The sequence below is a fragment of the Herpailurus yagouaroundi genome, unplaced genomic scaffold (genome assembly GCF_014898765.1).
Source record: "Herpailurus yagouaroundi ecotype Mexico unplaced genomic scaffold, PumYag 187, whole genome shotgun sequence".
Taxonomy (NCBI): Eukaryota; Metazoa; Chordata; class Mammalia; order Carnivora; family Felidae; genus Herpailurus; species Herpailurus yagouaroundi.
The window spans coordinates 31742715-31769337 of record NW_024412418.1 but is presented as its reverse complement, the minus strand read 5'-3'; the positions used below and the strand labels follow the sequence as shown (position 1 = coordinate 31769337).

General features: G+C 39.4%; 2 protein-coding genes and 1 pseudogene across 4 annotated transcripts in view; 1 reads left to right on the top strand and 2 right to left on the bottom strand.

Annotated features, from left to right (window-relative positions):
• LOC121043685 (L-lactate dehydrogenase C chain) overlaps nucleotides 1-26623 on the top strand; it is a 58615-nt gene that overhangs the window by 20560 nt on the left and 11432 nt on the right. For 2 of the 3 annotated variants that reach the window (XM_040495674.1, XM_040495675.1), the window contains exons 5-8: nucleotides 9577-9750; nucleotides 10519-10636; nucleotides 14887-15010; nucleotides 21108-21786. In XM_040495674.1, the coding sequence (XP_040351608.1) occupies nucleotides 9577-9750; nucleotides 10519-10636; nucleotides 14887-15010; nucleotides 21108-21272 (581 nt within the window). In that variant the 3' untranslated portion in view covers nucleotides 21273-21786. Of the gene's footprint in view, nucleotides 1-9576; nucleotides 9751-10518; nucleotides 10637-14886; nucleotides 15011-21107; nucleotides 21787-26623 lie in introns of those variants that run through there. The other variant, XR_005796972.1, reaches the window with a different exon arrangement.
• LOC121043686 (WW domain-binding protein 2-like) lies at nucleotides 17871-20785 on the bottom strand (annotated as a pseudogene).
• The window catches only part of TSG101 (tumor susceptibility 101), a 57629-nt gene continuing 53361 nt past the window's right edge, over nucleotides 22356-26623 (bottom strand). Inside the window, exon 11 of the mRNA XM_040495672.1 lies at nucleotides 22356-22588. Coding sequence (XP_040351606.1) covers nucleotides 22514-22588 — 75 coding nt within the window. The 3' untranslated portion in view covers nucleotides 22356-22513. The remainder of the gene's footprint in view (nucleotides 22589-26623) is intronic.

Here is a 26623-nt window from a genome sequence, read left to right as displayed (position 1 = left end):
GGGTGCGTTTCTTTTCAAATAAGTGTTTCCACTTTCTTTGGATAAATACCCAGTAGCAGAACTATTGGACCATATGGTGTTTCTGTCTTTAAATTTTTGAAGAAATTGGTCATACCAAGTTATATTCCCACCAATAGCACATGGGGCTCTTCTCTCCCCACATTCTTGCCAACACTTGTTGTTCTTGTGTTTTTGATTTTAGCCATTCTAACAGGTGTGATATGATATCTCATTGTGCTTTTGATTTGCATTTCCCTGGTGATAAGTGATGATGAGCATCTTTTCATGTATCTGTTAGCCATCTGAATATCTTCTTTGGGAAAATATCTGCTCATGTCTTCTGCCCATTTTCTAATTGGATAATTCATTTTTTGGGTGTTGAGTTTTATATATTTTGGATACAAACCCTTTATCAGATACATCATTTGCAAATATCTCCACCCATTCAGAGGCTGCCTTTTAGTTTTGTTGATTGTTTTCTTCACTATGCAGAAGCTTTGTATTTTGAGGTAGTCTCAATAGTTTATTTTTGATTTGGTTTCCCTTACCTTAGGAGACATATCTAGAAAGAAGTTGCTATAGCTGATGTCAAAGTGGTCACTGCCTGTGCTCTCTTCTTGAATTTTAATGGTTTCCAGCCTCATATTTAGGACTTAAATCCATTTTGAGTTTATTTATGTGTATGGTGTAAGAAAGTGGTCCAGTTTCATTCTTTTGCATGTAGCTGTCTAGTTTTCCCAGCACCATTTGTTGAAGAGACAGTCTTTTTCCCATTGGATATTCTTTCTAGCTTTGTCAAAGATGAATTGACCATATAGTTTTGGGTATATTTCTGGGTTTTCTATTCTGTTCCATTGATCTATGTATCTATTTTTGTGCCAGTACCATACCATTTTGATCACTACAGCTTTGTAATATAACTTGAAGTCCAGAATTATGATGTCTCCAGCTTTGCTTTTCCTTTTCAGGGTTGCTTTGGCTATTCAGGATCTTTTGTGGTTCCATACAAATTTTACTATGGTTTGTTCTAACTCTGTGAAAAATGATCTTGGTATTTTGATAGGGATTGCATTAAATGTGTAGATTGCTTTGGGGAGTATAGACATTTTAACAATATTTTTTCTTCCAATCTATGAGCAGTGAATATCTTTCCACTTCTTTGTATCATATTCAGTTTCTTCCATCAGTGTTTTGAGTAGAGGCCTTTCATCTCTTTGGTTAGGTCTATTCCTAGGTATCTTATTATTTTTGATGCAAGTGTAAAGTGCAAGGATTGATTCCTTAGTTTATCTTTCTGCTGCTTCATTATTGGTATATAGAAATGTAGCAGATTTCTGTATGTTGATTTCGTATCCTGTAACTTTACTGAATTCATTTATCTGTTCTAGCAGTTTTTTGTTTTGTTGTTGTTGTTGTTGTTGGTGGTGGTGGTGGTGGTGTGTGTGTGTGTATTCTTTGGGGTTTTCCATGTATAGTATCATGTTATGTGCAAATAGTGAAAGTTTCTCTTTTTCCTTGCTGATCTGGATGCCTTTTATTTCCTTTTGTTGTCTGATTACTGTGGCTAGGACTTCCAGTACCATGTTGAATAAAAGTGGTGAGAGTGGGCATCCTTGTCTTGTTCCTGACCATAGAGGAAAAGCTCCCAGTTTTTCCCCTTTGAGGATTATATTAGCTGTGTGTTTTTCTTATATGGCCTTTATTATGTTGAGATATGTTCCCTGTAAGCCTTCTTGGTTGAGGGGTTTTATCATGAATGGGTGTTGTACTTTGTCAAATGCTTTTTCTGAATCTGTTGAAGTGATCATATGGTTCTTATCCTTTCTTTTATTAATGTGATGTATCATTTTGATTAATTTGCAAGTATTGAACCACCCTTGCAACCCAGGAATAAATCTCACTTGATCGTGGTGAATTATGTTTTTAATGTATTGTTGGATTCGGTTTGCTAGTATTTTATTGAGAACTTTTGCATCTATGTTCATCAGGGATATTGGCCTGTAGTTCTCTTTTTAAGCGATGTTTTTATCTGGTTTTGGTATTAGGGTAATACTGGCCTCATAGGATGAATTTGGATGTTTTCCTTCCTTTTCTATTTTTTGGAATAGTTTGGGAAGAATGGATATTAACTTTTCTCTAAATGTTGGTAGAATTTGCCTGTGAAGCCATCTGGTCACAGACTTTTGTTTGTTGGGGGGGTTTTGTAGCTTAAGCTGAAGTTTGCAGTCTCTTTCTGACCCCCAGATCCAGACCAGCTTTCTGCCTGTGCTCATTGTGTTTGACAATGCTCACTCTTGTCAGTGAGAGTACATACAGGGAGCCAGCCACAGTGTGGGGGCCTGTAGGGGTGAGTGTGTGGAATGCTAGGATTGCCTGTGGGTTAAATAGGGGAGTCCACTAACAAGGCATCCCCAGTGGCCCGGGGGCAGTCTTCCTGATAGAGTCTACAACACATTTAGTAGGATCTATGTCCTATAATGCCCCTATGAGAGTCCTGTCTGCCACTCTCAGCTTTTTCTCATTCCTCAGTCGTAGAGCTCATGACTCAATACTCTGGATGGGGTGAGAGAGAGATGGGCTTCTTTGGCAGCAGTCTGCCTAGCTAGTGAAGGTAGATGCTTACTCACACACTCTGGCTTTCATCTGTGGGAGAAATCATGGACTAAGATCTCTTTTAGCAGTGAGCTCTTCTACCTCAGGGGAGGAGTGAGGCAAGTAAAGTCAAACTGTTTCTCTTACCCTCTCCAATACACCCAAACTCATATTATTTTGCCCCAGTGGTGTGCTGGGACTTCTCAGCTAGAACCCTGAACTTCCACAAAGGCTCTCCTGTAGATGGGTGGATTGTCTAAGACATTGTTTTCCAGGAGCTCCTGAACTTGAGCAGAGTGGGGCTAGAGCTGGCTCATGGGCCATTGCAGGGTCCACAGCTGGGACTGAGGCCCCTTTGCCTATTACATGCCTGACAGGCACGTCTCCTTCTGGGTTCTTTGGTGCATGATGCTGGATCACACAGCTCCAACAGAGGCACTTTTGTCCATGCGTGGATGCCAGATTGTCATTTTGAGGGTTGGGTGGTGAGTGAGGTATGTCTTATTTGGCTGTATTGCTGACATCATTCCACAGTGAATATTGATAGATGTAATCACTCATGAAACCACCACCATAATCAAGGTAAGTACATTTCCATTACCTCCAAAGCTTTTCTTGTGCCCCTTTGCAGTCCATCCTTTATTCCACCTCTGGCCCCGTTTTCTGGAATCTCATATAATGGAATCATACCAAATGTAGCCTTTTTTTTGGTCTGTTTTCTCTCATCCAGCATGATTATTTTGGGATTCATCCATATAGCTTGGTATTGGTGTTCTGTTCTTTTTTTTTTTTCTTTTTTTTACTGCTGGAAAGTGTTTTTTTTTTTTAAATAATTTTAAATCCTTTTTTGTTTATCCATTCCTATCCATTTATCCATTGGTAGATATTTAGGTTATTTCCAGTTTTTAGGTATTATGAATAAAGCTTCTGGAAACACTTGTAAACAAGAATTTTCATGGGTGTATGTCATCATTTCTCTGGGTAAATACATGGGAGTAAAATAAATGGCTTATATGGTAGGTATATGCTTAACTCTGTTGAAGCTGCCAAACGGTTTTCCAAAGTGGTTATCCCAGTTTACATTCCCGTAAGCACTCTGAGTGTTCTACGTGCTCCACATCCTTGCCGACATTTTGTATTGTCAGTCTCCTCAATTTTAGTCATTCCAGTAGCATTATGGTTTTTGTAAGTTTATTTACTTATTTCTGAGAGAGAGAGAGAGAGAGCGCTTGCACAAATGGGGAAGGGGCAGAGAGAGAGGGGGAGAGAGAATTCCAAGCAAGTTCTGTGCTGTCAGCACAGAGCCCAGCGCAGGACTGAATCTAATGAACTGTGAGATCATGACCTGAGCCACAATCAAGAGTGGGGCTTAACCGACTGAGCCACCCAGGCACTCCAGAGAGTTTTTTTTTTTTAATCGTGAATGGGTGTTGAATTTTGTCAAATGTTTTTTTTTTCTGCATCAGTTGACCCTTTTATCATTGTGTAATGTCTTTCTTTGTCTCTAGTAATAATTTTTGAGGTAAAGTCTATTTTTTATCATGGCAAAATACATATAAATGTTACCATTTTAACCATTTTAAAGTGTGTAATTCAGTGGCATTAAGTACATTAAGTAAATTTTATTTTGTGCAACTACCACCACTGTCTAATGCTCAAGCTTCTTTATCACCCTAAATGGAAACTTTGTGCCCTTAAATAGTCACTTCTCATTCCTTCCTCTCCCCATTCCTGGCAACCACTAATTTGCTTTCTGTATCTATAGTTTTGCCTCTTTTGGATATTTAATATAAATGGGATCATACAATATGTGTCCTTTTGTAAAAGTATTGCTTCTTTAATTTAATAATGTTTTCAAGGTTCATCCATATTGTGGTATGCATCAATACTTTTTATGACTGAAAATATTCCACTGTGTAATATATCACATTCCATTTATCCATTTATCAGCTGATGGACATTTGAATTGTTTTTACCTTTTGGCTATTGTGAATAGTGATGTTAGGAATATTCATGTACAATTTTTGTTTGAACACCTGCATATATCTCTAGGAGTAGAAACACTGGGTCATATGGGGGTGCCTGGGTAGCTTAGTTGGTTGAGCGTCTGCCCCTTGATTTTGGCTGGGGTCATGATCTCACAGTTGTGGGATTGAGCCCCCCATTGGCTCCCGTGCCGGTCATGGAGCCTGCTTAAGATTTTGTCTCCTTCTCCCTCTTGCGTACATGTGCGCTCTCTCTCTCTCTCTCTCTCTCTCTCTGAAAAGAAGAAAGAAAGAAAGAAAGAAATCAATCAATCCTGGGTCTTATGATAATTCTATGTTAATTAGTAACTGCCAAGCTTGTTTCTTGGTAGCTGTACTATTTTACATTCCCATCAGCAGTGTGTAAATGTTCCCATTGTCCATATCCCCACCAGCACTTGTTATTTTCTTTTTTTTTTACTGTTTATTTATTTTTGAGAGAGAGAGAGAGCATGAGCAGGGGAGAGGCAGAGAAAGAGGGGGACAGAGGATCTGAAGCTGGCTCTGTGCTGACGGCAGTGAGCTGGATCTCATAAACCATGAGATCATGACCCGAGCTGAAGTTGGACGCTCAATCAACTGAGCTACCCAGGCACCCCAATACTTGTTATTTTCTAAATTTTTTATTTTAGCTATTTGAGTGGATGTGAAGTGGTATCTCATTGTGGTTTTGATTTGCATTTCCCTAGTGCCTAATGATGTTGAGCATCTTTCCTTTTTTTTTTTTTTTTTTTTTTGTATTTATTTATTTTTGAGAGAGCACAGCAGGGGGAGGGGTATGGAGAAGGGGACAGAGGATCTGCAGCAGGGTCTGTGCTGACAGGCTGACAGCAGTGAGCCCGATGCAGGGCTCAAACCCATGAACCACAAGATCATGACCTGAGCTGAAGTTGGACGCTCAACTGACTGAGCCATCCAGGTGCCCCTTGAGCATGTTTTCAATGCTTGTTGGCCATTTGTATATTTTCTTGGAGAAACATCTATTCAAGTTCTTTCCTCATTTTTAAATTGGGTTGTTTGCCTTTTGGTTGAGGAGTAATACGAGTTCTTTATATATCTGGCTATAGGACTCTTATCAGATCTGTGATTTAAATGTATTCTTCCATTCCATGGATTGTCTTTTTGCTTTCTTGATAGTGTACTTTGTACATAAAAATATTTAATTTTGGTGAAGGCCAATCTTTTTCTCTTTTTGTTACTCACGCTTTTGGTGTCATACCTAAGAAATCATTGCCAAATTCAAGGTCATGAAGATTTACCCCTATATTTCTAGCTTTTATATTTAGATCTTTGAGCCATCTGGAACTAACTTTGTACATGATGTGAGGTAAGAGTCAAATTTCATTCTTTTGCATGTGGATATCCTCTTGTCTCAACCACATTTTTTGAAAATATTCTTCTTTCCCCATTGAATGGTTTTAGCACCCTTGTCTAAAACTCATTGACCATATATGAGTGGGTTTTCTGGACTGTCACTTGTGTTCCATTGATTGATATGTCTCTCCTTGTGCCAATATCATAGTGTTTTGATTACCGTAGCTCTGTAGTTAAGTTTTGAAGTCAGAATGTGAGTTCTTCAGCTGTGTTATTCTTTTTCATAATTGTTTTCACTATTTGGGGCCCTATGTAATTTCGTATGCATTTTAGGATTTTTGTTTTCATTTCCACAAAAAAGATCATTGGAATTTTGATAGGGCTGAGCTGTCAGTGTAGAGCCCAATGCGGGGCTTGAATTCATGAGCTGTGAGATCATGACCTGAGCCGAAGTCGGATGCTTAACCAACTGAGCCACCCAGGTACCCCTAGAAATACAAGTGATTTTTGAGTGTTGTCTTGTATCCTGCAACTTTATTGAATTCATTTATCAGCTCTAATAGTTTGTGAGTGTGTGTGTCTGTGGATTCTTTAGGATTTTCTATATATAAGATCATGTCATCTGCAAATAGAAATAGTTTTACTTCTTCCTTTCCAATTTGGTTTTTGTTTCTTTTTCTTGCCTAATTGCAAGTGGTTCACTTTAGATTTAATGACACAGTAAGGTGAAAGTAAAAGGATGGAAAAAATATTTCGTATACAGAGGAACCAAAAGAGAGCTGGAGTGGCTATACTGATACCAGAGAAATTAGACTTTCACACAAAAATTGTTACTAGAGACAAAGAAGGATATTACATAATGATTAGAGCGGTAATAAATGCAGAAAAATATATCACAAAATTCAACACCCAATCATGATTTAAAAAAAGAATCAGTAAAGTATGAGTAGGAGGAAATTTCTTCAACTTGAAAAACCCACAGCTAGCATCATACTCAATAGTGAAAGAGTGAAATATTTCTCTCTAAGATTAAGAATAAGACAAGATGCCTGGTTTCACTACTTGTATTCAACATTGTGCTGGAAGTTCTAGCCATAATAATTAACGAAGATTTACCAGACAAATACTTCATTTTTGTTTAAGTTTATTTATTCTGAGAGAGAGAGAGGGAGAGAGAGAGAGAGAGAGAGAGCAGGGGAGGGGCAGAGAGAGAAAGGGAGAGAGAGAATCCCAAGCAGGCTCTGCACTGTTAGCACAGAGCCCAATGCGGGGCTCCATCCAACAAACCATGAGATCATGACCTGAGCCGAAACCAAGAGTTGGACACATAACTGACTGGGCCATCCAGGCATCCCAGTGGACAAATACTTTAAACCAACCATTTTAAATATATTTACAGCTAAAGCAAGCCATGTCTAAAGAACTAAAGGACATATGAGGCTGAAGTCTCACCAAATAAGAAATATTAATAAATAGAAATTATAAAAAGGAAATAAAATAGAAATTCTGAAGTTGAAAAGTTAACTGAAATGAAAATTCACTAGATGGCCCAACAATAGATGGAGAAGGCAGAAGAAAGAACCAGTGGGTTTGAAGATAGGTTAGTTGTTTAAAGTCTGGGGTACTTTAGGAACAGTTTCTGTTGATTGCTTCTTTTCCTTTGTATTGTCTATACTTATTTGTTTCATTTGATGCCTCATAATTTTTGTTGAAAACTAGACATTGGTTTAGTTGAAACCATCAATTGAAAACAAACTGATGGTTACCAGACAGGAGGCGGGTTGGGGGAATCAGTTAAATATGTGATGGGGATTAAGGAGGTCACTTGTGATGAGCACCAGGTGATGTATGCAGTTATTGAATCTTTATATTGTACACCTGAAACTAATATAACACTGTATGCTAACTGGAATTAAAATAAAAACTTAAAAAGGCAAAAAATTATTTTTTTTAACATTTATTTATTTTTGAGAGAGCAAGATAGAGTGTGAGTGGGGGAGGGGCAGAGAAAGAGGGGGACACAGAATCTGAAGCAGGCTCCAAGCTCTGAGCTGTCAGCACAGAGCCCGACATGGGGCTTGAACTCATGGGCCACGAGATCATGACCTGAGCCAAAGTCAGATGCTTAACCGACTGAGCTGCCCAGGTGCCCCAACCCAAAAGCCAAAAAAATTATAATAATATAATATAATATAATATAATATAATATAATATAATATAATATAAATTATATATATAATAATATAATAATATATATTATATAATATAATAATTATAAACTGCAAATCAAACTCTCCCCTTTCAGAGTTTGTTTTTGTTGATGCTTGTTGTAGTAGTTTGTTTCATGACTTTTATGAATTAATTTTGTAAGGGCTATATTCCTTGTTGTACATGGCCATAGTAGTCTTAGGCCACATACATTCGTTTGGTGGTCAGCTGATGTTCGAACAGAACTTTCCTTAAAGTTCTTGTCATGAACATGCTATGAAGGCACACGTGGGTTGTGTCTTTCCACAATGTCAGCTTTATTCAGTCATAAAGCAGGGTTAATGTAATTATAAAGCAGGTTCAGGATTCCAGACTTGATGACATTCACATGTTTAACTTGGCTTCTTGTATGTCACACAAAGCAAAGCACAAGTCACACAACAGACAAGATAGAATAGGGGTAGGAGGCTAACAAACCAAATGGGAAGTCAGTCTGTGGGTGCACAGTTGAGATAAGGCCTTGGTCCAGTCCAGGTCAGCTGTTGGAGTTTAATGTTTATTATGTTCAAGCAGCAAAGGATGTCTGTTCTGTTCAAAGATCAATCAGGCACAACCTTTGGTGGCAGCTCCCTTTTTGAAGTGATCAGACATAGAGGGGTCAGTGTCTAAGGAGTCTGACAGTTTGCTGCAAAAATCCTCACCTTTTAAAATGATTTAATCACTCTTGGGCCTTTGCATATCTCCTCTGTTTCTGCTGGTTATCAGTTCTGAGTGCATCATCAGCTGGTGCTGGTCTCTGTGATGTCTGGTCTTGGCTGCACTGCCCATCACTCCTTGACACGAGTGATTCCATCTTGCTCTCTGCAGTTTTCAAACCAAAAAATATCTCCCAGTCCTTGCTGGAGGGCTCTGTGTGCATGCTAGGGCATGCCCTCAACACTAAGCCTGGCAGTTTACAACTGTGGCTTAACCTTCACTTCCTGTTTGCACAAAGCCTCAAAGACAGATGGGGCTAAAGCTTAGGATCTTCTCACATTTTTTTCTGAGTATGTTCACATCTGCATATGACCCTGGTCATGCATGTGGCCTTATTCTGGGTAGGAGATGCTGATAGATTAGATGAGGCTGGTGAAAGAAAGGAGAAATTTAAGTGTAGTTAAGGAGGTAAAATTAATTGACTGATTATTAAACACACAGACAGGTACATGCTTTATCTCAAAAGGAGATTTTTTTTTTGTTTTAAAATTCTGATTGTGAGTAATTTAACCTTTTAAAAATCTGTATGGGAGATAATCCTTCCTAATTTCTTTGTTGACTTGCTTTGCTTTGAACTCTGTAATGAATCTGTATTTGATTTTATGACCATTTACTTATTCAGAGAAGCAAATTGTAGAACGAAGTTACTATTATTTTTTTTCTAACAAATTGTTCCTTCTAGTGGATATTTTGACATATGTGGTCTGGAAGCTAAGTGGCTTACCTGCAACTCGGGTAATTGGAAGTGGTTGTAATCTAGACTCTGCCCGTTTCCGTTACCTAATTGGGGAGAAGTTGGGTGTTCATCCCACAAGCTGCCATGGTTGGATTATTGGAGAACATGGTGATTCTAGTGGTAAGTATAAACCTATTACCATTATGTAATTACACTTCTTATCTACAATAATACGTATTTTCTTTAAAGTCTATTTTTTTCTGATATTAATATAGCTACACAACTTTCAGTTGCTTGGTATTTCCCTGGTGTATTTTTCTATTCCTCTACTTTGTCTTCTGTTCATGGGTTTAGCTACCTCTCATAAAACAATGCATGTAACATATAGCTGTTTTAAAAGTCTATGAGTGTTTCTCTTCTCTGGAGATTTTTTTTTTTCTTGAAGTATATCCTGTCAGTTTTGTTTATGCAGAAGTGTTTTAGTTTCACCCCATTCTTGAATGACAGTTTAACTGATATGAGATTCTAGGTTGACGGTTATTCCCTGTCAGCTCTTTGTTACTATTGAGTAGTATTAATTTGTTGCTCTTTTCTGTCTAGTTGCCTATGATATTTTATATTTCCTTATCAATCCTTTTCTTTGTGGATTCTGTATTTGCATCTTGCTTTAAAATGCCTTCTATGCCACACAAATATAAAATAATTCTACATATCTTTCTATCACTTTAAAAAATATAAATTTTTAAATATAAAAAATATAAATTTTTAAAAATTAAAAAATATATTTTTATAATTTTGTTTGTTTATATTTCTTTATTTTGTCCATTTAAACTTATTTTTATATTATGTGTAAGGTAGTTACCTAACTTTAAAATGTAAACCCATTGAACTCAAACAACTGATACAGTATGGGGAAGAAGAATTTATTCTGAGATCTATTTCTTTTAGTGCCCTTATGGAGTGGGGTGAATGTTGCTGGTGTTGCCCTGAAGACTCTAGACCCTAAACTAGGAACTGATTCAGACAAGGACCAATGGAAAAATATCCATAAACAAGTTATTGAAAGGTAACAGTACTCATTCAGTGTCTCAGTGCCTTAATAATCAGTTTTAAGAGTAAGATTCACACACAAAAAGTCTATGGTTGATCTTTGCTTTTTGTGAGATAAAGAATTCTAACTTTTTGGAAATTCCCAAATTTAGACTTACATTCTGCATAGCTTTCTTTGGGGATTGTTTTTCAAAAGGAAAATCTGTTTATCATTTTATAAGAACTCATTTGTGTTTGAGGGTAATATATCACAGTGATTTTGATCATGGACTTTGAACCAAGGTGCTCAGGCTTAAAACCTGGCTTCACCATTTATTAGTGGTGTGATATTGAGAACGTATTTAAAATATTAAAAGCTCAGTTCCCTCATCTTTTTTTTTCTATTGAAGTTTCATTAGCATACAATGTTATACTAGTTTCAGGTATACAACATGCTGATATTGACTGACATTTCTATGTATTACTTAGTGCTCCCACAGTAGATATAGTCACCATCTGTCATCATACATTATTATAATATTATTGGCTATATTCTCTATGCTGTACTTTTCATCTTCATCACTTATTTATTTTATAACTGGGAGTTTATATCTATTAATAACTTTTATTTATTTCACCCATCCCTCTACCCACCTCTTCGCTGGCAACTACCAGTTTGTTCTCTGTACTTAAGAGTCTGTTTTTTGTTTGTTTGTATGTTTTGTTGTTTATATTCCACATATAAGTGAAATTGTATGGTATCACTATTTCTCTGTCTTATTTCACTTAGCAGTGCCCTTTAAGTTTATCGATGTTATTGCAAATGGTACGATTTCATTCTTTTTATGGCTAAGTAATATTCCACTGTGGTGTAATATTTCACCACATCTTTATCCATTTATCTATCAATGGGCATTTGGGTGGCTTCCATATTTTGGCTATTGTAAATAATGTTGCACATCATTTTCTTCATATTTAAAATGGGGATAATAGGAGAACCTACCTTAGAAGATTATTATGAAGAGTAAATGAGTTAGTAGAGTAAAATAGGTAGAACAGTACTTAGAAATTATTAAGTGTTTATCAAATGATTTGATGAAAAAAAACATGAAACTGATCAGATGATCAGAAGTTAGCTAACTTTACTTGTAAGTGAAGTGTCTGACTCTATATACATCAGCTTTAATAGCATACATGATTCTTCCTCATGCTTTAGCCAAGTTACATGTTAGTAGAACTTCTAGACCTTAGAAATCACTTTTAAGTTAATGTCTAGCATATAATTATGTTAATACTACAGTATCATTTCCTACCCTTTTCAACACAAGTGTCCTTACCCATATGCCATGTATTTCTAGATATAGGGGCCAGTGAGGGCCAGTTCCCAACAAATTCAGGAATCAATCTGATACAGAGGCAGAACCACAACCCATGCCCTAAGGAATATGTTTTAGCCAATACTGGTTTCCAAGGGTCATGGAGCAGCCCATCTACTTCTTACAGGGATGTTCCAGTGTTAGTCTTTGTCTACCAAATTCCTAATCATCATATCCCAGGGAATGTTCAATTTGAAACACTGTTGCTATAAGGGAATAATGATTAAGACCACCTTTTCCACTGAAGTCCTGCATGATTTAAAAACCAAATACTGCAACATATTACAGATCAGTACTTATTCCAGTTAGTCCTCTCAATAATGCAGTGTCCAAATTAAATTATTTGCCCCTTGGTCATTTAGCAAAGGATCTATAATTATAAAGAATCCTGAGATACTGCTAGTATTTATCTAAAAACAACTCACCACTTTTATGTCATAGCCTCTGATTTTCTAGTGCCTAACCGATTGTAGGGTAATAACATCATGATTTAATAGGATGTCCTTCCAGGTTTCCAATAGAGCAATTAGTTTTTGTCTTAATATAATAGCTTAAAAATGCTTGTTCTATATGCTCACTTTGCCTACTTCTTTTTATGCCAGCAGTTTTATTTTCATTAGGATGGTTAATGACAACTAAAGGATTATATATTTAACTATTCTATTTTCAACCCTTTCTCTTTGTCAATCCATTTTGTTGATTCTTGAAAAAATAAATCTGTCATCCAGATTCCACTGGTAAGATCTTTCCCCATTTATTTACTGCAGAGCTTTCTTCAACTCATATTTCATCAATCAATCAATCAATCAATCACTAGGCAGAACCTCCCTCCCTTCCTTTTTACTTACCCCACAGAGTCTTGGTCATATTGAATTGAGAGTCTGGAAGTTAATCCTAAATTTGACAGCAATCCTCAAGCCCCCTCATTGTGACCTGGTTTTGGATTGATAGTCAAATTACAATACCACAGTAAGTCCAGTCCAGTCCCAGCTTTTCTGTGTTGAGGGGATCAGTCTTATCTTTTGCTACCAAGTGTATTGTGTGCAGTCCTGGGGCCTTGCAACAGTGCTTCCATGGATGTAAGACCCCCGGATATGAATAATGATGTTGAACATTCTGTTTCCTGTCCTGGATCCTTTTCTGAGAACTAAATAAACTCGGTGCTAAGTTGAAACCTCTTTGTTCTTTGACTTTGACTGTCAATCCAAATCTGTTGGTGGCAGTGCAAGGATATGATACATATTCATTGTAGAAAATAAGAAAATTCAGGGGCGCCTGGGTGGCGCAGTCGGTTGGGCGTCCGACTTCAGCCAGGTCACGATCTCGCGGTCCGTGAGTTCGAGCCCCGCGTCGGGCTCTGGGCTGATGGCTCAGAGCCTGGAGCCTGTTTCTGATTCTGTGTCTCCCTCTCTCTCTGCCCCTCGCCCGTTCATGCTCTGTCTCTCTCTGTCCCAAAAATAAATAAACGTTGAAAAAAAAATTAAAAAAAAAAAAAAAAAGAAAATAAGAAAATTCAGAGAAGTGTAGAGAAGATGATATCACCTGTAATACCACTTAAAAATAATCACTGTTAATAACTTTGTGGACTGATGCAATTCTAAAGTTCTTATAAACCGTGTTATGTTTTTAACAAGACTGAGATAAGAAATTGCATAATGTTTAGGACTTTGCTATTTTCCTTTGAAAATGTGTCATGAACATTTCCCCATATTTCCATATATTGTTGATTTAATGATGTATTCTTTTTTTTTTAATATATGAAATTTATTGTCAAATTGGTTTCCATACAACACCCAGTGCTCATCCCAAAAGGTGCCCTCCTCAATACCCATCACCCACCCTCCCCTCCCTCCCACCCCCCATCAACCCTTAGTTTGTTCTCAGTTCTCAACAGTCTCTTATGCTTTGGCTCTCTCCCACTCTAACCTCTTTTTTTTTTTTTCCTTCCCCTCCCCCATGGGTTCCTGTTAAGTGTCTCAGGATCCACATAAGATTGAAACCATATGGTATCTGTCTTTCTCTGTATGGCTTATTTCACTTAGCATCACACTCTCCAGTTCCATCCACGTTGCTACAAAAGGCCATATTTCATTTTTTCTCATTGCCACGTAGTATTCCATAGTGTATATAAACCACAATTTCTTTATCCATTCATCAGTTGATGGACATTTAGGCTCTTTCCATAATTTGGCTATTGTTGAGAGTGCTGCTATGAACATTGGGGTACAAGTGCCCCTATGCATCAGTACTCCTGTGTCCCTTGGATAAATTCCTAGCAGTGCTATTGCTGGGTCATAGGGTAGGTCTATTTTTAATTTTCTGAGGAACCTCCACACTGTTTTCCAGAGTGGCTGCACCAATTTGCATTCCCACCAACAGTGCAAGAGGGTTCCCGTTTCTCCACATCCTCTCCAGCATCTATAGTCTCCTGATTTGTTCATTTTGGCCACTCTGACTGGCGTGAGGTGATATCTGAGTGTGGTTAATGATGTATTCTTATGAAAAATATGTACACCTGGCTTACAATTATATAAAGTTATATTGGCACCCTAGTAATAATTTTAAGTGGGCAGCAAGATGTATATGTTAACTTTCAAGATGATCAGATTCTGTGTTTGGATTTAAACAACAATAAAAAATATATAAAAATAGTTTCATCTTTAGTCGCGCATATGTCCTAGTATTCTGCCTTTATGATGAGAGAAGGGTGTATAAATTATTATTTAAAGCAAATAATGTTTATGAGACTAGTATAGAAATTTCTATTGGCTATTGGTAAATAATTTTGGAAGAAATCTCTGAGAGTGGCATTGACATGTAGGTTGCTTCAAAATGGATGCCTGAAAAATAATATGTGTTCTCTAAGTTGACATCCCATAAATTTGATTTTTTTTACTTTCTACAACTGTAGTGGCTATCAGATTATCAAGCTGAAAGGGTATACCTCTTGGGCTATTGGACTATCTGTGACAGATCTGGTAGGATCAATTTTGAAAAATCTGAGGAGAGTGCATCCAGTTTCTACTATGGTTAAGGTAGGCTTAAGTCGAATCTTCATTTATCATCTTTTCTTTAACATTTTTGAGTACCTACTATGTGCCAGGCATTGCGCAAGATGTTGAGGATATAGTGAACAAACAAAAGAGAAGCCCTAATCTCATAGAGTTTAATGAAAGAAATGGACTTAATAAAACAATTATAAAAGGAAATATATATTAACAAATTATGATAAATTCTATGATGAAAAATTACCAAGTACTTAAGAGTGTACAAGAAGAGAATTTAGCTACCCTGGGTGGTGGCATGGGTGATGTTAAGGGAAGCCTTCCTAAGGAAGTAAATGTGACCTATTCTGATTGAGTAGGAGTTAATTTGGAAGGCTGAACTAGTAGTCTAAACAGAGGCAATACATGTACAGAGGAACTGAGGTAGATGTAAGTAGAGGGTACTTGAAGTTCTGAAAAAAAGGTCAGTTGTTGAAATGCAGACAGCAAAGGGAAGTGCATGGTTAGGCTGGAGAAGTAAGCAGGGTTAGTCCACTGAAAGCCTTGTGAAAGGATTTGAGTCCTTACCGTAGAGCTATGGAAAACCACTAAAAGAATTTATTTCTTTTCAAGTTTTCATGTTAAAAAGATTTCTATGGCTGTGGTGGAGGGAACAGATTTGAAAAGGACAAGAGTAAACATGGGGAAACTTGTCAAGAGGATGTGCGGTAGCTCAGAATAGAAATGATAGTAGTCGAGGCGAAGAGAAGGGGATAAATTTGTAGATACTGTATTTAGGAGGTGACATTCATAAGACTTGGTAGTGGAATGAAGTGAGAAATAAGGAAAAGAAAGGCCATTTGTGGGTTTCTGTTTTCCACCTTTATATATAGATAGTGGTAGCCACTAAGGAAGGGAATACTCAAGGAGAGCCACGTTTAAAGTTCATGTTTGTAGTTATGGACAAGTTCATTTTCAGGTGTTTTGCAATATCCAAGAGGAAATAGGCAGTTGGGTACAAGCTTCTGGAACTTGTAGAAGAGTTTTGGGTTGGAGTTCTAAATGTGAGTCAGTTTGGAGAGAGACGGTTCCTGAAGGGGAAAGAGAGGTTCTGTCAACAACAACAACAACAACAAAGGAAGAGAAGCTGGACAGGTACAGACAACAGATATGCCTTACACATAGTAACTGAAGCCAGGAATGTTAATGAACTTGCCTAAGGAGAGCATAATAAAGTGAGAAGACAGATTGAGATTGAGTCTTGAGGAATTCCAGTGTTAAAAGTTGAGTTTAGGGGCACCTGGGTGGCTCAGTCAGTTAGGCATTAGACTTCAGCTCAGGTCACCGATCTCGCAGTTCGTGGGTTCAAGCCTTGCGTTGGGCTCTGTGCTGACAGCTCAGAGCCTGGAGCCTACTTCAGATTCTGTGTCTCCCTCTCTCTGCTCCTCCCCTGCTCATGCTCTGTCTCTCTCTGTCTCTCAACAATAAATAAATATTTTTTAAAAGTTGGGTTTATATAGTGTGAGCCCACAAAGTCAAAAAGAAGTGGTGACCAGAGAATTAAAAGAAAAACCAAGAGAACATGGAATCATGGTAACCAAGAGAGAGGAGGATGTTTTAAAGATGAAAGAATTGGTTTTCTATTGTTGATTGATGTTGTGAAGTCATATAAATGAGGATTAAAAATGCCAGGAGGATAAGGTGGCTTAGTTGGTTAAGTGTCCAACTCTTGGTTTCAGCTTAGGTCATGATCTTGTAGCTTCATGGGTTCGAGCCTCACACCGGGCTCTGTGCTGGCAGCACAAAGCCTGCTTGGGAATCTCTCTCTCTCTCTCTCTCTCTCTCTATCTATCTCTCTCCCTCCCTCCCTCTCTCTTTGCCCTTCTCCCACTCATACTGTCTCTCTCTCTCTCTCAAAATAAATAAATAAACTGAAAAAAAATGACAGGGGGATAAAGTGACAGAGGTCATGGATAACCTTAGCAGGAACTGTTTAATGAAGTCATAGGAATGAAAGTCTGATTGGAGCACACTAGGGTTTTCTTAGCCTCGGCACTATAGACTTTGGGCTGGATAATTCTTCATTGTTGGAGGGCTGTCCTGTGCATTGTGAGATGTTATCAGCATTCCAGCCTATACTTATTAGATGCCAGTAGCATACCCTCTTTCCCCATTTTTGACAATCAAAAATGTCTCCATATAGTGCCAAATGTCCCTTGGAAGGGTCCCTTGAGAACCTCTGTGGAAACTAAGACAAGTATAAACAGCTTTTTTGAGGTATTTGTCTGTGAAGGTAAGGAAAGAGAGTAATAATTGAAGAGGAAAATCAAGGCCAGGCAAGTTTGCGTTTTTTGTTTAAAAAAAAAATTTTTTTTTTACTTTAGAGAGACAGAGTGAGAGAGAGAGCATGTGAGTGGGGGAGAGGGTCAGAGGGGGAGAGAGAGAGAATCTTAAGCAGGCTCCACACTCAGTGTGGAGCCCAATGAGGGGCTCAATCCCACATCCCTGGGACCATGACCTGAGCTGAAATCAGGAGTCAGACACTCAACCAACTGAGACACCCAGGCACCTGCCTTTTTTTCTTTTCTTTTTTCAAAGATAAAATTCTGATAGTAAAGAAGATAGTAAAGAAGATATTGAAGATAGAAGTAATAAGCAGAGGCAGTGGGATCCAGACCATAGGTGAAGGTATTAGTCCTAGATAGGAGGAGAGACAGCTATTGTAACAGGAGGTAATAAAGAGAGGATAGGCAGTGAATCCTGTAGATTTGTAAGTTTGGCATTGGATGCATCTGATGACTTCTGTCTTTTTAGTGAAAGGAGACAAAATCATCTGCTGAGAATCAGGGGATGTATAGAAAAGTCAGATTTTTGAGAAGATTTGAAGTCGTCTTTGTAGATAGAAGTTGACCAAAAAAAAAAAAAAAGGCAGAATTACTGTTAGGTGGATGCTTATTTGAGGTTGGTGTGCATTAATTTGTAATGTGAGTTAAAGATCAACTTTATTGTGTAGTTTTCTCCAGGGATCTGAGCACAGGAATGGAGAGAGAGCATAGCTGAATTCATGTGGGCGTGGGTTTTACTTGTGGAGTGTGAAAGAGGGGGTGAGGAGAGAAAGAGGAAGGGAAGGGTGGAGGTGTAGCTTTTGGCTTATATACATGTTAAAAATAGGTTTGACTTTCTGCTAAAGGGTCACAGACAAATTCAAGACCTTTGCCCTCAAATATGATCTACATACAAATGAATACATTATAAAAAGAAAATGAATAATAAGGAATTTAAGAACTATTTATAAAATAAAAATTAAAATAAGCAGAGGGTCTTAGTATATGGTGAAAGGGTCACAGAATGAATCATGGGATCTAAGTTGGATATGGAGGAACCCGTAACAATGTCCACAGTAGGATACTTGGGGTGGGAAGAGAAGGTTCTGTGAGATAAAGAAGTCAAGAAACTGGTAAGGGAATTGTTTATGGTTAGTTTACCCACATGAACAATGAAGTCACCAAGAGTAATCACAGAAACTGGGACAGAGAAGATTGTGAGCCAGGTGTCAGTCTTTTATGAATGAGACAGAGTGGCCAAGAGGTTAGAAGGTGATCGTTAAGGAAGAAGAGTTGAATAAGATGAGCCTCAAAAAAATAGGGGAAATGTTAAGAGAGTAGGGGATTACTGTTTTTGAAAGAGACAATGAGTAAACAATGGATACACACCCCTCCTCTTTTGAGGATACACAGGGGCTGCAGGAGAATAAGCAATTAATTACCCTGAGGTTGCTCCTGAGGAGGAGTCAAGGAGGTGTCAGATGCTCTGAGAAGAGAGTGAGATTGAGTAATATGGAAATTTCATAATTTTTACTGAGCAAATCAATGGATAAGTTAATAGGAAAATAAACATTTGACATTAAGAGCATAATCATTCATATACTCTTTTTTTTTTTTTACCCCAGCTACTTCAGTTTTATTACTTCACATTTTCAACAAATAAGGGTACAGTTTATTTCATATTAATATGTTGACTGGGTTTTTTTTTTTTTTTTCAAATAGGGAATTTTCTTAAGTAGCCATTTCCTCATTTCATGGCCAATCCAGGAGCAAATGAGAGCCAATTTTAGGGTATTCAAGGGTCATATTGCCAACCAGGCATGAAGCTTAAAGAGAAGAGGGGCCTGGGTAGCAGGTCATGGTCATCACACAGGACCAGACAAGGCCAGGCCCCAGGGGCCAAGTGCCTTATTTCCAGCCCACTCAACAGCCCCAAGTGTCATGATGGGATGCACATACATTCTTCAGTTTTAGTCCTAGAAGCCCCTTCTAGATGAAAGAGAAACAGAGAAAGTAGAGGGAAACAAATTCCCAAAACACCAATAGGGAACAGACGGGCTTCTTCCTCAGCTACAGTGGCCTTGTTTCTGATTCCACCCAATCCCTAGCAACTCATGTTAAAGCTCCAAAAGTTACACAGAGGTGGCAACAGACTGACAAAGGACAGGAAAAGGAAGGGAAGGTGAATGTAACTGAAGCTGACCCCTGGCTGGGAATGGAATGTGGGCTGACAGTCTGGTGAGACTGTGGCCTTCCATGGATAGGGACAGACCAGAGTGGAGGAAATGTGAGTATAGCCTGGCTGGGGCCTCAGAAGAAGACATGTGGCTGATGTGATGGAGCTTGTGAGGTTGAATATAAAATGCCTACCCAAATGAGGGAGCTGGGCTGTGATGGAAGAGGTGATCAGAGGCCCTCTGTGGGAGACTAGAATGAGATAGGAACAAGGGGCACACCCTGAGATCCTGAGGAAATCCCCAAAGATGGTGAGAGGGAAGCTTGGCTGAGTAGCACCTGTGGACTCTGGGCTGTTGTGGGAAGCTGGGAAACACCACTTCATAGTCAAGGGGCCTCTTTCTTCCCTCCATGCTAGTTCCTGGTAATGTTTAATTATAAGGAAGGAAGGAGGAAGAACAAGACCTTCCCATTGCCTCTTCCAACCCTAAAGTCAACCCCAAGGGATAGATGGGAAAGAGCAAGGAGGGATGGAAGGCAGGGAGGTGTCTACTGGGTCTTATCTTCCATGGGGTAGTAGGAAGGTGGCAGAAACTGGTTTGTGGGCATGTAGGCATTGTGTTTGTTGTCCAGGTTGTAACTGGCTCTGGCAGCTGCTTCTGTGGCCTTGGCTTAAGCTACAGGAGTAGAGGGAACATCAGGGCTGCTGGCTGGAGGTTCCATAAGCCCAGAATAGAGTGGTCGCCATGGTTGCAACTATTCCATGTTCATCATGGGAGGTTCTGGATAGAAGTCAGATGGGGGTGATGGATAGAAGTAGCCAGGAGGGTAAGGGCATATTCTGTTTGTAATTGGCAGGGGAAAGACAAAGGCCCTGCTGGGCATATGAGAGTATCTGTAGGCTCCATTGGAGGCTTCACCTTTAGAAGATTGAGATGTCACCTGTAACATCTATTGTCCAACTCAATGGTGCCTGTTGGTGTAAAGGTCAACTTATACAAAGCGGTCTTCCCAGCCACTTCCTCCTTCAACCTTCACTGTTCTCTTGATGTAGTTTATACCAAACACAGGCTGCTTGATTTTGCAGTCCTTATTAGATAAAATGGCATCATGAAGGACCGGATGGTATCTTTCCTTTGGACAGAAAGATGGACCTGGTAAGGGGTGAAGTAGATGTTGCCTTTCTTGGTCCCTTTGAAGGCCTCTGGTAGGTTCTTTATTTCATTGAACACAAACTCCACAGAGTCATAGGACATTAAGATTGGTATTGGTTTTTTTTTTTTAAGTTTTTTTTTTAACGTTTATTTATTTTTGAGAGAGAGAGAGAGACAGAGACGGAGCATGAGCAAGGGAGGGGCGGAGAGAGAGAGGGTGATGCAGAATCCAAAGCAGGCTCCAGGCTCTGAGCTGTCAGCACAGAGCCCGATGCGGGACTTGAACTCATAAACCACGAGATCATGACCTGAGCCAAAGTCAGACATTTTACAGACTGAGCCACCCAGACCCCCCTAGGATTTGTATTGTTGATAATTACTCTACCACCCCCTGATTCTAGTTGAGCTCTGGTATCCTCTTATTCTGAAGCGCTTTTGCATTAGCTGTTTTTTCCATATCAGGTTACTGAACAATAATCTAATTTTGCCTTTTAGGGCTTATATGGATTAAAAGAAGAAATCTTTCTCAGTGTCCCTTGTGTCTTGGGACAAAATGGTGTCTCAGATATTGTGAAAGTTAACTTGAATTCTGAGGAGGAGGCCCTTTTTAAGAAGAGTGCAGACATACTTTGGAATATCCAAAAAGAGCTGGTATTTTAAAGCCTCTTAATGTTCCACTGTTTTATAGAAGAAGATATCAGACTGTATATTTTCTATTTTGGAAGTATTGTCATTTGATTTGTAAAAAATTAAAAAAAAACATTGGAAACCCATGACATAACTTCAGTCCCTCAAGGCTAGAAAAAGGAAATGGTAAAAATATTTCCCCTCTTTATGAATCTCTTACAACTCTGTTCTAATGATAACCTATACATATGCAAGTAATACTTCTGAAGTATGCTATATATGAGTTGACTTCAAGTTTGGTAGAGTATGTATAATAATCCTTTTAATATAAAACTTATGATTCTTCCCATAAAACAACCAGCACTTTTTCTAGCATTGAAATTTCATTTTTCCATTAGGGCACAGGCATATTCAGTTTATATTGCTTCATTAGCTTTGTGTGTCTATGTGTGATCTGCACCGGGTACGTTAAGTCCATGTATAACAGAAAGAAACAGAAATAAAACTTCAATGGCATAATCAAAATTAAATGTTTTCAAACCTGTAAGTATTATTCCAATTCATATGAACTCAAATAGCTGATTTGGTGTCTCTGTTGAAATACCACACAGGGAGCTTAGACCATTGTCTAAGTCATTTGTGGAGCAAACTTCTGATACGCTTGTTTGTATTATGGTCATGAGGTCAATATGACATGATTTATGCCCTCAAGTATCTCACAGTATTTAGGGCACCTCAACTAATTGATTATTATTATTATTTTTAAACATTTATTTATTTTTGAGACAGAGAGAGACAGAGCATGAATGGGGGAGGGGCAGAGAGAGAGGGAGACGCAGAATCGGAAGTAGGCTCCAGGCTCTGAGCCATCAGCCCAGAGCCCAACGCGGGGCTCGAACTCACGGACCGCGAGATCGTGACCTGAGCCGAAGTCGGATGCTCAACCGACTGAGCCACCCAGGTGCCCCATCAACTAATTGATTATTGATGTATATGTATATGAGTGCATGTATTTCTAATATATATATGCATATGCCGCACACACATGAAATATTTCCTTGATTTCACAATTTAAGGTAGCTATAAGAAATACACAACTGAACAAAAACAAAGAAATCAGGACCAAAGTAATTTATAGACTAGGACGGGACCAGGGCAAAAAATGAGAAGACATATGCAGGCCCTAAGGACTTACAGCGTGTGCTCTCGTGGAGGTGCTCACACTGGACAGAGAGTCACAGTTCATACTCTTGTTCTTGCTGTTTGAATAGTTTTCATTCCGGTCCTCTACTGCTGAACATGATTAGTTTCCCAACATTTTGTTCTTTTTCCTTGTTTTCAATTCTTCCCTTGAATGCACAAACAGGATCATCAGAGAGGTTAGTTAGGATAGCAGGGATAGAGGGGTCTTCTGTGGATTTTTCCTTTTTTTTTTTAAAGCTGTTCTTTGTACACCAAATTAAAACTTCATTTTAGTAAATGCTTGCAGGTATTCAAAGCCTGCAAAATATAGTTTCAGTGGGAATACTGTAGGAAGTAAAACTGCTCTACATCGTGTATTCTCAACAGGGGGCAATATCACCCCAAGAGGGTTAAATTGGTTATGGGGTTGGTGGAAAAAACAGATATTACAAGGGTTTCTAAGCCCTAAAGTTCAACCCTATCAGACAACATCTTATTATTATTACTTTTAGATTTTATTTTTAAGTAATCTCTACACCCAACCTGGGGCTCAAACTCACAATCCCAAGATGAAGAGTTGCAGTCTCCACCGACTGACTGAGCCTGCCAGGTGCCCCTCTTATTCTTTAATATTTATTAAAAAAAAGTTTTAAGTTTATTTTTGAGAGAGAGCACGAGTGCAAGCAGGTGGGGGGGGTGGTGAGGGGGGCGAGGCAGAGGGAGAAGGAGACACAGAATCCAAAGCAGGCTCCAGGCTCTGAGCTGTCAGCGCAGAGCTTGACACGGGGCCTCTAACTCAAGAACCGTGAGATCATGGCCTGAGCCGAAGTGGGAGACTTAACCGACTGAGCCACCCAGGCACCTCTTATTCTTTAATATTTAATTTCATGGTGGGGTGAGTGGAGCTGAACGATTGGGGGAAAATGTCTAAAAAGGCCCTTGAGGGAGAGAGAATGAAAAAAAGTTTGAGAAACAGCTGCTCTACTTCTTAGAAAAGAATTTGTCAGATGTGTATTATGTATTACGATTCACAAATGAGTTAGGAAACAATTACGTAGAACGTGGTGGGACAAGAGAACAGAAGCCTTGGTGTATCCCAGACTAAAGGATGAGAGGGGAATTTTGGGTTCTGCATTTAACTACCCCATAAATGAGTTGAGCTTTCCCATACACCTGTGAAAATTGTTATCAAGTAGCCCTGCACTGATCAAGTTCTTAGGGTTTCATATTTTATTTAAAAAGGCCCTTTGCATAGCAGGTTTTTAAATTTTTACTTATTCGCTTTGTGGGTGGTTAAAAGTAGCACTGAGGTCCCTTTCTCCTGCAGCTCTGGGAAAAAGTTAGCAACGGAGAGTCAAAAAGTCCTATTGGATACATCCAGACAAGGTTTGGTTAGAAATACATTTAACTTGGGCTTTCCAGTGGATGGGCTTTGGGCAAGTGGTACCCCATTTGATAGCTGGAGGCTCTCTAATTCATTGTTATCTTTTGCACCTCGTGCTCTTTGAGCCCAGGAGCCCAAGGAGCCTCCCTGAAACCCGCCAACTACAAAAATGGCAGCCCTCCACTGGTGCAGGTGACAAGCTGCAGGCGCAGGCCGGGCACAGGCCAGGCATGATGCACCAGAACCCTCATTCTGGCCTCGCTTCTGCGCCAGGTGTGCTACGACCAAAACGAGGCCCGCGGCCTTGCGCAGCCTCACTAGCCAATGGTTTTCCTTCTTGAGGCCTCAACCAGCTTTTCTGCGGTTTTCCTCCATTCTCTTCATCTGCCTCTTGAGGGGGCGGCCATGAGCTGGGCTGTGGGAGTTCTGTAGATGAGCTGCAGCGTGGTCGCCCCGGGAGTGAATTTCTTTTGCCTGAGGATGGCTCTGTGTCCCTTGCAGCCTGCACACATCCTTGTCAGAGGTGGCTGGCCCTCTCACCTGCGTGAATGTGGCCGGAATTACTGTGTGCTTGGCAGTCCTCGGCCCTGGACTTACGGAGTCTGGGCTGGGTTCTGGAGCCAAGAGCTGGGCGAGGGGGAAAACTGGGGTGGTGAGGGGAGGAAGAGCTGTCCTGACTGTCGTGTCACTTTTGGTGAAGCCGCCCCTTTGCCTTCACTAATTCTTAATCCCTCTTAACTGTTCCACCCTCCTCTTCCTTCCCTTGGTTTACCTCTGGATGCTGGGCGGCTGGCTAGAAACTACCCAGCTTCTTTGCTAGTCAGTTTTGTCATTCCCTGTTGGGTCTGCAGCACCTCCTTCCCCCAGGGGACCCGGGAGTTTTCTATATGCCCACTCTCACTGCAGACCAAATTTGGAAGTGGCTTTGCAGTTTTTCCTCACTCTGTTAGGTTTCCAAGATGGCGACTATCAAGGTGAACTTCTTAAGAATTTCACTTCAGAGGAGGCCATTCATCACAATAAGATCTCCATTATAGGAACTGGATCGCTTGGAACAGCCTGTATAATCAGCATCTTACTAAAAGTAAGTTCTCTGTTCTGTGCCATAGGGTTAACCAAGTTTCCTTTCTTTGGATGTAAGGCTACTGCATATGGTTAGGCAGGTTGTGTTCAGTTAAAAATGGGGTGAGTAGAGGCCTTATTCAGTCCCTGCAGGCTTAGCCCAGAGGCACAGGTGGGCTTTTCTAATTGTTCTACCCAGAGGGGGCTGCTTTCTCTAGGTTTTGGGTTTTTGTTTGCTTGTTTTTGTTTTGTTTTTTGAGAGAGAGTGCAAGCAGGGGAAAAGCAGAGAGAGAGGGAGAGAGAGAATCTAAAGCAGGCTCCATGCTCAGCATGAAGGAAGCCCGGTGACGTGGGGCTCAAGCTCACCACTGTGAGATTATGACCTGAGTGGAAATCAAGAGTCCCGTGCTTAACCAGCTGAGCCACCCAGGCGCCCTGGTTTTTCTAGTATTTATGATGGTATCATATGTGTTAGAATGTTGATATTACTCTTTCCCCCATGTGATGACAGTATGAAGTATCCCTTTGCTTGGGGTACTTTGTAGGAAACAGCTCATACACGTGCAATGAAGAAATAGGTGGCAGAAAAAAGTGCACAACCTGTCAGTTGTGGTAGGTGTCCTACTACCACAAAATATAATAGTCTTTTTCCTTTAAAAATCTCTCTCCGGTTTCCTCGTCTGTCTTTATTTCCCTTCTACCTTATCCATGTTAGGTTAGTTTTAGCGTTTAGTTCTTAGCATTGATGTAGCAGATAAACTTAGCTTCCAGTTAAATGGCTAGACACAGGACTAGAAAGATTCTCACTCCTAAGAATATTACCCTGATCTGAACCCATAATGTTTTAGTAAGTCATAATAAACTCTTGGAGCTATGCTTTGGTTTTATTAGTGGGATATCTGTAAAATTTCCTAAGCTACTTTTCTATAGCCTTTAGTCCTGGCCCTGGGTTTGAGCTAGATGACAGAAGTATCTGTAAGGCACTAAGAACATCAGCTGCTGTTAACTACTGCTGCTAGCAATCAGATGAATTCCCAGTGGTTCATTTTGTCTGTCAACTATAATGCCTTTGTCAGCGGTGCACTGTTGCTAATGAAGAGTGTGCATACGTGAAAGCCAATACATTTGTTGTCAATGTCAATAATAATGAAAAAGTGCTTTATATATGTTGTCTAATAAAACCCTGAAAGTAATTATTAGATCTATTTTGTAAAGGAGAAAAAAGAGCACAGACTATCTCAAGTTGCATGAATAGATAAGTATACAGATCATAAGTGTACAGAAAACGTTGAAGTAAAAGATTTATTTATTACCTCTACTTTGAAGGGCCTTTCTGAGAGGATTTGGGCCCTAGCCCTAAAAAAATAAGATGATAGGCACGAGCTCTCAGAGCTTGAATTGTGTGGTGTGACAATTACAGCATTTGTAGATCTGAGAGGGTGTAGTGCACAGTCCCCTACAAAGTCCCAGGTTAAGGCCCCCGTTCATCTGTCCCTCTTTTGGCCCTAGATTCTGCAACTTCTTCCATCCAAGGAGGTGGTGATATCTTAAAAGCTTCTTGCTTATAAGGAAGGAGTTCTCAGTAGGAATTGTTTAGTACTCTATTGGCAGAAATTTATTGTATAAACCTAGTAGGGAGACAGCAATGTTTTTGAAAATCACTGAATTATACCATAATACATAAGCTTTCACTACTATAATGTGATATTCACAAGGGCAGGCATCTTTATTTCATTTATTCTTGTATCCCAAGTCT